Raw genomic sequence first — 14,970 nt, forward strand, 5'->3', positions numbered from 1 at the left:
GTTTTCAGGAGCGTAACCGTATAAGGAAGGTTACGTCGAATGCTAATTACGGTATGTGCATACTACCTATCAGATAAATAAAACCTGCCATTTGACGCAGTGCAGTTATATGTTACAACACTAGATTTAAACATTTAAGCGTTCAAACAAAGAAGTGGTTATCTGACACTGTCAGTACGTTCAAGATCACATATTATATATATATATCGTTAATACACTGATGATAAGATCATTACGGCAAAATATTTTGGTAATACCAACACGTGTGAAACAAACTGAAACATTTAAATTCTTTTCTTTGTCTTTAAGTTAGTAGTAGAAAGGTGATTTTGTTCATTTCAAGGTAAGACTTTAATACCTCTCTTTTAATGCGAAAATAAAAAAGATAAAACATAACCCGAAAACGAAAGTTAATGCAGACATGCAGCACTTGAAAAATAACTATGTTTTTGTTCATTACGTCGCTTATTTTCAGCTGAAATGTGTATTTCTGCGATACTTTTTTATGAGGATTTATTACTTTCTAACGGTTGCAGTTCCTGTGATTACTTTTAGCCTACTCTTTGATTTTCATTTAACTGATAATCTGTGGGCCGATATTGGTAAAAGTTGTATGTAACCATTCAGATTTTTATTGCAGCTACAATTTCTGTAAAACGTTTCAGTTTATATATCGAAACTTTTGAATTCCGTTAATGTTAATGTACTAACATCTCTCAACGCACAAAGTTGTTACTATGCATGCCCATTATTTACCTGTAACTCACCATTATTAAGGTATCCATTATCTTAAGAATAGACACTTACAGGTTAATAATGGAACAGGTATAATAAAATAATCGTGTGTATAGAGCGGTATCGGTACAATAATCTATATAATAGACAAAACTAACAAAGGATTACCTCACGCGTGTTTTTGTATTGAATTATCACACGATCTCCAAAGGTTATTTGCTTATTATTGAGTTCGGCAGCGGAAATATTACGCAACTTTAGGAGGGCACCCGATATGGAATTTGATCGTCCGTCAATATGGAAAATTCTTGACATTTAAGATTAAAGTAAATTCTAATATTATATAGAATATTTTAACCATTTATACGTTTTCCAAGCGCAGTTAATTCCAATGTATATATTTGGCGTATATCTGTTTGTTATTCTTTTTATATATCACAGATTATAATGAATCTGGCAAGAACAATATATGAAGATTTAAGAGAAAATTTTAGTCAGTTTTGTAGCTGCACCACGCTAAACTGGCAGAAGGCGTGTGTCGCTACATGTACCGCCATTCTCCTACCAGCATCCTTTGTCCTCCAGATGACGGCGTTTATAATTGACAATTGGGCCGTTTCAGACAATGACGAATTGGCTTGTATGAACACGGGTGATTATATTTTTACGTGATAAAGGCACTTATTAGGCTCGCTTGTGAAAATTTACATTTCTGTTTGTTCATATCATATTTGAAAACCTACCGTTTGCATTATTTCTTGCCATTTTTGCTAATGAACAGCTCTTAGTTCGTGTATTATTTACATATCCAGTACATATTTTTTTATGATCGATAAAATTAAAAGTAAATTGGATTTGACGGAAAGCAATTTAAGCAAAAATTGATTGTGGCTTAATAGATCTTATGAAATGTTTCGATAGTATATTCAGAAATACTCCATATACGGTAATTAATTAATTGTAGTCACTCTTGCTATTTTACATGCATGTATTAGTATCTATGTAATGCTATGACAATAAACCAATGTTTTCAAGTCAGGTATGTTACATAAAAGTCGTTCTGTTCTAATCCTGAAGAATAACATTGACATCAAAGGCAAAAAAGTTTAAACACAATTATCTGAAACAATTGCGACTATGATGTTATTGTCATATATATTTCAACTCAATAGGCACGTTGAAAGCTTTACTCTAGGCTTAGCAGTGTTTAACGATAGAAGATATAAAGGTATTAAGTTAACTTTATGCGCTACCTCCTGATTGAAATTATATCATATTATCTTAAAATGACCTTAAAATTTAAATGACTTCTTATTTCTAGTATGGCGGCATCACAGTCTTTATTATATAATGGCCGCCAATTTTAATTTGCCACGCCAATATGTGGCAAAAACAGCAAGTACTTCTGTACATGCTATCTTAAAAATTCTTTCGCAAAAGTAAAGTACTTCAAATTCTCATGTACGCCATACTTTTCAATTTGATTTTATACCACCAACAAAGCAGCAGTCAACATTAAAAACTTAACTTTCCCATGGGAAATGCTATTTTCCCATAGGAATGCGGTCTTTCCCATGGGAAGAACATATGATAAATTTCCCATGGGAAAGTGGATTTCCCATGGGAATTTCCCATGGGAAATATATTTGTTTCTTAAAATGATAAATCATTATCTTTTAAACTTATTTTACACTAGGTACATCGTAACATGACTTTGGAAAAAGTTATTTGTCATTTTATCATTTTACACATTTTCCCATGGGAAACCGTTCCCATATTTTGGCCATGGGAGGACATTCCTATGGGAATCATTTCCTATGGGAAATATTTCCAATGGGAAGACTTTTAAAATATTCCCATGGGAAATATTTCCGACGGGAATGAATTCCGGTGGGAATATTTGATATAAAATGAGCCATGTGTATAATTTTCCAAAATACTTGATAAGAAACTGAAAATTCTAAACTGAATAATACCTTTATAGATATGGAAGTCGTCGATACTATCGTTTAAACTGGCATCAAATTGGAATTCTAACACGATCCGATTTATTTTCCTATTAAACAAAGAAGGCAGAAAACAGTAAATTAATATACAACTGTTCTGACGTCACAATTATTACGTCATGGCGTCAAACGGGATAGCGGCGCGTTGGAAAAGAAACCGATTGACGTGCAAATATTTAATGAATGTCGTCAAGGATGTACTTAAAAATCCTTGGTAACGTGTTAGAATCGAAATAATATATCTCATTCAATGATTTTTCACGGGGTCTCCGTGACCGAGTGGTTAAGGTCGCTGACTTCAAATCATTTCCCCTCTCATCGATGTGGGTTCGAGCCTCACTCGGGGCGTTGAATTCTTCATGTGAGGAAGCCATCCAGCTGGCTTACGGAAGGTTGGTGGTTCTACCCAGGTGCCCGCTCGTGATGAAATAATGCACGGAGGGGCACCTGGGGTCTTCCTCCACCATTAAAGCTGGAAAGTCGCCATATGACCTATCATGTGTCGGTGCGACGTTAAATCCAACCAAAAAAAATCTTTTCACACTTAATTTAAATACTGCAAAATCACATCTAAACCACACTGCTGTGATCTGGAGTTACTACTCATACTAACCCTATTAATGCTGGACACGATTGAGTCTATCTTTGCGGCCAGTGTAAATCATGATCAACTTGCACATCCGTGCAGTCTGATCATGATCTGCACTGTTCGCCATTCAGTCGGTATCCTTTTGTAAGCACCCCGTTTAACAGTTCATTGTACTGTCCAAACTGAAAGATGGACAGGTTCATTATAGAAATTCAGCAGGGTAAGGGCTAAAATAGAGTTTAATATTCTCTCTCTTCTACGTTCTAATGTCAAACAATCTGAAAAAAGTGAATAAAACAAACACTAGCTTTAATCTAAATCCTAAAGTGAAAAAAGTGTTCATTAATCGTTCTGTCTCATGACGCTACTTGATCAAATAGCTCCTGTAATAGCTCCTGCGCTGGTACTAGACTGGTGTTCTAATCATATTCATTATGCATATTTCCTATAATCTCTTTTTGTGTTTAGCATACAATTAAAACACTGTGAAACTACAAAAAAAACTGACAAAGGCTGTATTGAGTATCATCCTTCACCAAACTCCTGTTCAAATTATTTTGATCGTAGTAGTGGCCGAGTCTGCACTGTGACAAGGTCGTGCAACAGCACAGTCGCGATTAAAACAAATCCCCATTAATGCTGGTTTGCTGTCATTATCACATATGAAAATATAATAATTATTTATATTTTTACGCAGATGGTGTACTGAATTAAATCTAAAAAGATATTGCTAATCTAAAATCTTCTATTTATAAATATGTGTTGTTATTTTAATCTGAAACATACTTATTTCGTTCACAAAAGAACTACGTTTGTAGTGTGCGGTCAGTTTGTTTTGTTTTGTTTTTTATCTCTAAATAACACGGAATACCTTTTTTTGGAGATTACATATTATTTACGCCCAATAAAGAACCAATGTATTCCAAATATCGAGGCTTCACAATCTGTCTTGAGTTCTTAAATACTTATAAGAAATGAAGCTCAACAAATTGGCCGAGTTTTGTTAGCGACAAAATGCGATGCAGGGGTACATATGATTAGTTAAAGATCATGGGTTGAAACGTATTTTTTTTAATTTTTAAGTCAGGGGCTGTGCTCATTTTTACATAATGCACAAATGAGAGAGATAAAAGGAGGACATGTCTTCTATAAAAATAGTGGGGGAGGGGGTTTGGAACTCCACTGCCAAGATACAGTTTTCGTATAAAAACAACCAAAATGTAGATTCCTGGGCGTTTGGAAAGGGCCTCATACGACGCTTCCTATGCGATATATTGAATGAAAGTCCAGTGTGTTAAAGACTAGACCACTTTAGACAATGTTTATCAGTCCGATGTAACCGTAATTTCTTTAGTCATCTTGTATGTAGCAAACGTTGGGTTGGCAGTGGTGCTCCCACGTTCCTGTGGGCCTTTAATTTATTTGCATTTACTTGTGACAGCGAAGTTTCATGTAGAGTTCCACAGGAAACATGCCTGAAAAGAGCTGTACATACAGACGGGCGGACATAGTGATGCTTCCTGATTCCTTTCAATGAGACCATTCATACCGTATTACCTAGGCATAATTTCACATAGCGCATCATCATCCATAAGTAAGCTCTATACGTGACGATCATGCCTTTTCGACGCATAGAGCTTATCTCGCATGTAAGCTCTATACGTCACGACTTGACGCATAGAGCTCACATATAAGCTCTATGCGCTGTAAGCTCACTGCGGGTCCCTTACTGACTTACACATAAGAAACGAAGATAAAGACTGCCACTGTCCATGAACTACGTCTATACTCAACTTGTCTATTTTTATGAACTTTAAAACCATTATAACTAAATATATCAAAAATTACAGAAAAAAAACAAACAAACAAAAAACATTTATGAGAACAATTTATTTACGACCGATTATTAATATCATGTTTTTAAATTTTTGCCATTCTGTCATTTTTTAATGTTTTTCTATTCTGTCTTTTTTGCAATTTCCAGCAAAAAGTCTTATTTCTATGATCGTAACGTTATAAACTGATTTACCCATAAAAGAAGACAGCTATTTACGATCGCGCTGTAAGAAATTTTACAAGTAAATTAATAGAAAACCGACCGTTTTTTTGCTTTCTTAAAACGTTAATATCTTACTAAAATGCCTTAGGACTTGAGCTATATGCATTTTACTGACACATATACTGGATGTACGATGGTGAAAACGTGGTGGTAAGATGATGAAAACGCGATGGTACGATGATGAAAACGCGATATTACATACACATTCACCATTGTACTACCGCACCACCGCGATTTCATCATCATGCCATCGCCTTTTCACCGTTTCATCATCGTGTCATCGCACCATCGAGTTTTCGTCATCGTACTATCGTGCATCGCGGTTTAGTATTAGATAAAAAGTCCCGATTGTCCAAACGGAACACCAGTCTTTATAAAATCAATTTATTTACGTCCGATACTTTTCCATACACAGGTTCATTTTTAGATTACACGCCACGACTATGTTATATCGATAAATATGTTACTTTGCACTTTACTGTTCGTATTATAGTTAACAATTTCGCTTTACTGCATGTTTTTAAATTGATGGCATTTTTTCATTATCAAAGATTTTTCTAATCTGTTTTTTTGCCTTTTCCAGCCAAAAGTCTAAATTAAATGATCGCAGTGGTTTTAAGTTATTTACTTTTAAAACATAATAGCTATTGACGATCGCTCTGTATGAAATTTTCCCGGTAATTTTACTGCAAATCGTCCGTTTTTAATAAAACATTTTATGTAATTTTATTTAACTTAATACAAATATCTTAATGAAAATGCCCTGACATTCTGGCTATATTTGTCCCTTATCGATGCTAAAAGTTTGAAGCAAATCTATTGAATAATAAAAGCTGTACACGCGTTTCCTGTGTACGGGACACCTAAATTTCGCGATATAATCTTTAGCTAAAATTTACCTGTTTACCTGTTGCATGCTTACAGTTATAGATTGTTGTGCATTCGGGCGTAAATGTACTTTTAATATTGAACCAATCCAAGTAAAGGGGTGCTATAGTTTACTAAATAAATATTTTACACATAAAAGACACCAACCAATCGGACATGCTAAACTTGTCTCGTTGGCGCAGTAGGTAAGAGTGAACGTCGCATGCAGCTTATTAGGTGTAGGTGTGTGTCCAACTTTTTTTTTCACGAAAGACGTTTTTAACGTTGATGATTCAATGAACGGTTCAGAAACAGACACTGCCAGCGAATCTGCGGATTAACCTTGTTTATTTGTGATTTATTTTTCAGATATGAAATAAATTTTTAGAGAAAAAAAGTAACAGAAAACGCTGCTTTGTTTGTTTTGGGTTTAACGCCGTTTTAACAGTATTTCAGTCATGTAACTGCTGACAGTTAACCTAGCCAGTGTTCCTGGATTCTGTACCAGTAAAAACCTGTTCTCCGCAAGTAACTGCCAACTTCCCCACATGAATTATCAGAGGTGGAGGACGAATGATTTCAGACACAATGTCTTTTATTAAATCGTCACGGAGAACATACGCCCCGCCCGAGGATGAAGCGCGCGACCCCGCGATAACTAGACCAACGCTCTCCCTACTGAGCTAAGCGGGTGGGCACGAATGGGAAAAATGAAGAAAACTAATTCAAAACGGTAAATATTGAAGTCCAGGCAATAAAATATGATACGTACTTTTTGAATTACAATGTATGATTCATAATACAATAAAAAGAAATTCTGTCGGGGTTCGAACCCACAGGTAGCGTGCATGCCATGTATCAGGGGCAATCGCACTTACAAATACGATGTGCAGTCTCTGATCGCAACTCGGTTAATTTCTTACATTACATACCTTTTAAGGCTACTTCTTACGTAAATCATCAGCCGAGATTATCCGAAAACCAGATCCACCTTAGTTAATGAAGTCGTCCAAAGGTCATTTTTGAAGGTCAAAGTATATCTTTTATTTTCTTTTTAATACCTGTCGTCGTCTGCTTGTTTACTACACGTCATCCCTACAGGATTTACTACTAGTTTATCCTTGTTTTGTTTTGTTTTGTTTTATTCATTTTTATTTGTTTACGCTGCGCTGCGTAGTTATGACTGTTTCCAGTCAAACTAATCAATCGTAGGCCCAGCGAAATTTGAATTTTGAGACCCGTTGCCAGATACAGGTCGGTGCCTGGATTGATTCCAAAGAATTAGATTCATATTATATAATTAAAAGGGGGCCTTGATTCAAAGCCCGGGTGTTAATTTTGGAACATGTCTGGATTCTGGATGGAGTATTTTTGTTATTGTAATGTTTGAAATGTGATACCCCCTAAATTAGGCCTAAATTGTCAAAATAATAAATAAGTTATGAGATTTATATATAGATTTATTAAATTTTGTCGTCCAGGGTAATCGCTGCGATAACCTTACTTACACTCCTGATACGCCTAAGGAAAACTGCCACAGTCAATGAACTACATCTACACTCTACTTCTTTATTTTATTAACAGAAAACTTTTAAAACTTTAAAAACCCATACAAAACAACGTCCGATTGTTGACAGTACACAGGTTATTTATAGATTACACGCCACGCCTACTGCATAAATGTGTCATATCGATAAATATGCTTAAGGAGGTAGGTTACCTTCATATTTGTATGTGCGCATGTCCAACCGGAAGCTAACGTGACGATTTACGACGACGTTTACGACAAATTAAATGTGTTTGTATATTCATTCTCCTGAAAACAAATCATGAACCTGCCTCCGATCTGATACTTTATGGTTTAATAATGCAGAAATAATGAATCAATTGCCGCAGAAACGCTTCAAAACAATGTTGCCTTAAAATGACGTCATTGACGTCATGACGTTACGTGTCAGTTACCGCGCAAAATTAATAGCTTTTATCTTGAAAGTACGTAATTCTGTGCATTTTCTTTATTTTAACTATCTTCAAATAACAAATATTTGCTGAAATATTTGTTATGAATCTTTTGCTCTGAATAATCATCAATATTTTGCTTCTTTTATGTAGTTATATTGAAACGTTATGCGGATTGTAAGAAAATGGATGATGGTAACCAATGTTATTTGGTATATAGTTGGATGAAAGAATACTTGTAACGGCCATTTTCAAATAAAAAATCTAGCAGTTTGATTTGTACTACCTATTTTTCGGGTTCCGTTGATAATTTGTTACTTATATACTAAAACTAAGATCTAAAATTGTTCAAATTTCAGTAGAAAAATGTGGTTCCTTAAATTTAATTGATGTTACCGTGGAAACGAAGCCCGTGACCTATGTATCTAAATGTAAAATTCAAAAGCGTTGACACTGGTCTATTTAAGAAACACAACTTCGGCTTTTTATTTTCATTTCAACAATATCCATTAGAATAATATCAGCATGCTGAACGATTTTTCCATGAAAAATGCCAGGCGAGGGGTACTGCCGTATGTATTCTAAGCTGTGAAATTTGTTTGAAAACAATGCAAATAACAAGAAAATATAACTTACGTTAGAAATAATATGTTTTAAAGCTACATTAACTAGAAAGATAATCTTATTCAATATTTTTTATAAGAAATTATGACAAAAAGCAAGATATAAGCTATTTTAAACATCTCTGTTGCCATGGTTACTGTAAACTTTAAGAAAAAAAGGGTACCATGTAAAGTGCATGGTATTTTGCTTATAATATTTCCCAAATATTCCATGTTAGTCATTAACAGAATGCCACTTAAGCCGTCGAAAACCCCTATTTTTATACATAGTAGTTTAAAAATGAGAGAAAATGCGTTACCATGGAAACACGAGCCCCGCGACATATGCATTTAAAGCTTATATTAGAAAGCTAACGTGCATACTAGTAAAATTATCAATTATGCAGACTTCTACGGATATCAATGAAACTAAAATACACTGAAAAGTGTTAAATGTCCGTATTTTCCTTCTTCTTTCAATATGAAATACCTTTAGAGGGTCATGTTCTTCAAACCTAGATAAAAATTGAATTTGAAGGGACAGAGACAAACGAAATTGAGATTGTAGCAGGTAAAACTTCATATTACACGAAATACAAACAAATGCTGCGGTTAAACTAACTTGAATTTACCCTTGTAACAAGGTAACCTACCTCCTTAATCTATATTCTCGTAAACTTTGAATGTAATTTACCGATACCGTTTTACCCTATGTTTTTAAAATGCTGTCATTTTGTCATTTTGTAATGTTTTTCAGATCTGTTTTTTGCACTTTACTGCCCAAAGTCTATATTTAATGTTTATATCGGTATTAATTACTTTACATATTGTATAAAAAAGATATTTACGATCGCGCTGTATGAAATTTTGCAGCTGATTTTATCAAAATTCGACCGTTTCTCTGTGATTTTGCTTATTTTAATATTCTTATTTTACTGAAAATGATCTATCGATGTAGCTATATGTGTTCTTTAACGATACTGAAAATTTCAAGATAATCGATATATTAATAAATGTTTTACACGCGAATCCTGTGTACCCGTCGCCTAAATTACGCGTAAAAATTCTTACTTAAAATTTACCTGTTTACCTGTTGTTTGTTTACCATTGTGTGTAGACGTCTGTATGTTTCCGGATCATCATCACTACTGGATTTTCCTATGGTGGCGTCTTTCTAGTGCATGCTTTCTCGGTCCGGGCGTTGTTTATGCCACCATAGGTCCCTACTACATATAGTATTAACTTCTGGCCTAACTTTAAATAAAATAGAATGTAATTTGGTATTTACTTTATCATGATTTTATTTTCTCTGTTCTTTTACTATTAAAAATATCTTTAAATTGTTTAAAATTTTGTTAAGATTGGTAAAATTTGATAAAAGTTTGATAAACTAGTTTATCCTATGTTGGCCTTTTACTTGTACCTGTTATTGTCCAATTTATTTGACCTGTTAAAAAATGGACCTGGCTTTTATTATATTCTGTTCGAGCGTATATAAGATTAACATGAAAGCCGGGAACATGTTTTGACAGGTCAATTAAATAGCACAATACTTCGGTCTGCATGTTGTTTATGTCACCATATGTCCCTAACGTTATTATATATACAAATGCTGCCTAACTTTATTTAAAATAATATTTACTATTATTACATGTTAAAATTGTGTAAAATTTGGTTAAAATCGTTAAAACTAGCTAAAATTTGATCAAATCAGAGTCGTCCTTTGCCGAAAAAACGAAAACACAAAGACTCCGAGTTTATTTCTGATTTTTATTGTGCCTAAAGTTTTAAATTTTGATATAAAATTATATTTAAAACTAATGTAGTAAAAACAGGTGATCATCATTGCCGAAATGTAAAGTGGGTGCATGGAAATGTCTCTTAGTTTTAAAATTGTAGTCTAAAATTAGTCTTAAATGGCTTAAAATTACGTTTTCTTTTCTTTCTTTTTTTTTTTAAATTATTTTAGTTTAAAGATTTTAAGTGATAGTTACAGTAAAGGTCTTTAAGCTATTTATTATAAAATAATATAAGAAATACGTGTATAATTATATACATTTATTACAAACTAAATAATATAAAATATATAATAATAAAAACCTCTTTCGGACTTTTCAGGTTACGCTCTATTAATAATCAGCTCCTGTTACTATGTTTAATATGTGAATAGATAAGTAAACAAAAATGTAAGAGATAAGATTAATTGCAGATTTACACATCATCATTATAGCGATGTGAAGTTAATGCTATATTTCTTAAGGCACCATCGAAACTTAAAAACTGGTACACTATTGTTATGGAGTACACGAGGATTGGTTGTTATTTCTAATATTTTCATTAAAAATTGAAAAGGTTTTGTTGCATAAACAGTTTATTTATGATATTAAACGGTCGTTCCGAGTTTATTGGAAGATTTTGTTGCCGCTGAGGGCCGGTTTCGATTCCCAGTCTCATCCTTCCTGGACACCATTTTTATGAAATAAATTTGATTTAAGTGTATTGTTTTTATGCTTTATAAAAATGAAAAAGATACTTTGTCTGCCTTTGTCAGATTATGGAGAGGAGATGATAGTCCTGAAGTATTTAATCATATCGTTTATCTATTAACATTTTTTTTATCTTTATTTTATTTTAAGATATTATTTAAAGAATTACACTAAAAATTTAACTGGAATCTCATTTAAAATTCAAAAGCCATATAGCATGTATAAGTACTTACACCGAAGCCGATATGGAAGATAAGATCAAGCCTGCGCTAATTAGAGACCCTTAATTTTCAATATACAACATGATCACAAGCACCGCATGCGGTATAGCACTTTGAACTTGTTTTGGACCGGATATTGGCCGCGTGTCATCCTCAGGGTGCCTATTCGAAATTAAACAGTTTTGCAAAATGCGACACAAGGGTTCGTTGTTTTGTTTTGTTTTTCTTACTTTTTACTTCATATACCTCTTCATTCGTTCTTTATATTTTTTTCTGCGTGCTTATCTCTTCCCTTTATTCTCAACGGAATGAAATACAAATTGAGTTGTTTTAAATTTCTAGACGATACGCACTCAGACGGTAGTAAAGACTCTGAATATCTGATGTGACTATAAGGCGGACAAAATCCTGCTGCTCCACCACGTATTTTTAGTTATTAGAAAAACACTAGATTTAGAAACTATTAACAGAATTGTAAAATAATATTTTTTCATGGAGAGGTGATTATCATTTTTGCAACAGACTGTAATCAAAGTTATTAGAAACAATGATAGATCAGTAATAAATGGCGCGAGGTTATGGGAGGTGGTATGTGTCATAAAACAGGGGGTAAGGGTGGGAAGATGTGTTTGTGTGTGCGTGTTACGGTGGCGTCGAAAGCATTTTCCGTTTTCTCCTATATACGTCTTCGCTGCTGGAAAATGTTTGAGAAGAGAATATCCTTCACGGTGTTGTTATACTGGATGCACATTTCTTTTTAAGAATAATGTGTGAACATTTTACCAATATATCTATTTTGAATTTCTTGCTTTTTTCTGATTTCATAGTGTTTTATTTAATTTTTTTTTTTTTTCGTTTTTTTTTTTTCGCTGTTCAAACACATGTTACAGATTCTGTTTGTCTGGGGAAGTTATAAAGATTTTTTTTTTGGAAATGCAAATACTAAAAAATGGTTGCATAGCTGTTTTCTACACATATAAACAAGTCATTAAAACGGCTCAATTTCTTTCTATTTTGAACCAATTTGAACGATGCACATACGGTGGCAAGTTACATCGACATAATGTATAAAATTGGTTGTATTATTTCATTCATTCATTGTATCAGTTCATTCAAACACTATTTCGAATATATAAATTTTGGATGGTATTTCGGCCGTATTAAATATATTTCCTCCCTTGTATACCTCAAATTCTCCCAATTGGCGCCCGAAATTCCTAAATACAACGTGATGTCTGGCATAATAGATCAGCTACAATTGCACTATATGAATTGTAAATTTAGATAATTTAATTTGATGTGTTTGGTAATTATGATTTTTCTTCATTCAAATGCTTCAATACAGAAAACATGTAAATATATAAATCTAGTATTTATTGAAAGTAAGAAATAAGGAATTTATACTGCCGACGGCGAACTTCGGCGGAGTAAACGAAAACTAGTAATGTTTTAAATACAGCCGATATCATGTCTGTCTTTTTCTTAGTGTAATATTTATATTTGATTTTATGCTACATATTTTGATATTTTAATATGAAATGGTATAAATGGATATTTTAATAGTGGTGAGCCGAGAAACGGATCACACATTTTGAAAATTAATCTTAATCTACTGACCACATGCGAGATTTTATTTTATACCCGTATCAGTCCTGTGAACAAAACTTATTCAATGACGGGGAGAAAGGTCACTGGTCATCTAATATGTTCAAGGTTTCCATATTTGTACATACATGTACTATATTTAATCTTAGGAAACTTAATTATGTTCACACAAACACTTGGTTGTTAAAAATTTGTATTTTAAAATAGTAGAATTAGCTGGTCTTGTCTAGCTCCTAGACCATGGTATTTCTTCTTATTATTATTTTGATGTTTTTGTGTATAATATATGTTATATAAATGGCATGCTTTATAACAATATTAACTGAATATCATTTATTTTCTTCAATTAAAATTCTGAGACATGAGGTTAAATAGCATTGCAGTTATATGCGCCTTCCACAGTGCGACTTAATATATCACAGAATCACCGACATTTTTTCAGTGCCTCGGGGCAATAATACCTTTTTAAAAAAATGTAACGATCTCGGAGATGCGACATAGATAGATCACAGAAGGTAGACAAGAGCCCATCGCAAATGTTCACACGTTTACTTTTCTTTTTGTTGTTTCCATGCTCTAATTGTCTGCCGGTATTTTTAGTCAAATAATTATATGAAGGCAATAATTAAAAAACTGTAAGAATGCAATGTACAAGTCTTCGGCAAAATGTTGAGTAAGTTGCGCCCTTATGAAATTATGTCGTTATATCATTTATATATATTCCATTTAATATGGACAGCTAAAAACGAGAAGTACTACACTACAAATCAATAAACGAGCATATTTTTGAGGATTTCAGGAGTTCTGATATCATATTACTTTCTCTTATTGTATTAAAAATGAATTGTCGAATTTTGTAACATTTGTGGATTATAAACCCGAAAATTATCTTAAATAAATTCGAAATAGTATGTCGTTCTTAAATCTTTATATACACTACCTGAGGATGTTCATTATTGCTATAAATTTATCAATTTTTGAAGAAGCTGGAGTATGATTTCTCTCCGGTAGATCTAAGCGGTGTCTATTCACGTATTATAATAAGATGATAGTGTCACATATGATGTAACAAAAGTATTATACAAAGTCGTCTGTATGGAATACCAGGAAATCACGCTCTCGTTTTGATCTCGCTGGCGGTGCTGTGTGAACTTATATCATAATCCTTTGTCTTGTATTCTACGCTTTAGAATAAATTTAAAATGCTTGAGAAGGTCATTTGTAATACGACATACCGTATCAGTATTATATATGTATTAAACTAGTATATATATCAAATTGTCACTTGTATTTCTGTATAGAAAAGCGTACGCATTTTAAAATATTTGAATAATGTACTATTTTGTCATGCTGCACGTGTGAAAAAAAAAACATAAACTATTTGACTTTAATTATCTAATTATTAATAAGGACGAAGTGCAGCAGGCTAAAACATTTTTTCAGCTAAGCAACTTTATCACCATGAATGAGTTGTCATATTGGATGCATTCTTTTTTTCTCCGTAACAAATTTTAGGTCCAGTTATCTTCTTTTTGAAAGAGTGTATTAGAAACGGTGTAAATAGCGCATTGTAATGATTAAAATGTTCGAGCCTTGTACCGGGCCTTAAAAATGCGTTTTCATTTTCTTTTCGTTTTTTTTCTTTCGAATAAATAAGTTTTGAAAGCTATGGTTCGAGAATGTATGACTGCAATCAAGGACGTTAATAAATACGCCAATTTATGTCTTTGCGATTTTGTTATATCCCACAAAGTAATAAAAAGGTGTCGTTCTAAAAACCAAACTAATTCCTTTATTAACCTTTTAACATAGTCATGAACATTATAGTGTGATCGAATCTA

At 33.1% G+C, this 14,970-nt stretch overlaps 1 protein-coding gene across 1 annotated transcript in view; it reads left to right on the plus strand.

The window, feature by feature from the left end:
* Positions 1-246: 246 nt before the first annotated feature.
* Positions 247-14,970, plus strand: part of LOC128550892 (uncharacterized) — a 28,003-nt gene continuing 13,279 nt past the window's right edge. Inside the window, exons 1-2 of the mRNA XM_053530878.1 lie at positions 247-343; positions 1,177-1,387. Coding sequence (XP_053386853.1) covers positions 1,183-1,387 — 205 coding nt within the window. The 5' untranslated portion in view covers positions 247-343; positions 1,177-1,182. The remainder of the gene's footprint in view (positions 344-1,176; positions 1,388-14,970) is intronic.

The sequence above is a fragment of the Mercenaria mercenaria genome, chromosome 19 (genome assembly GCF_021730395.1).
Source record: "Mercenaria mercenaria strain notata chromosome 19, MADL_Memer_1, whole genome shotgun sequence".
NCBI lineage: Eukaryota > Metazoa > Mollusca > Bivalvia > Venerida > Veneridae > Mercenaria > Mercenaria mercenaria.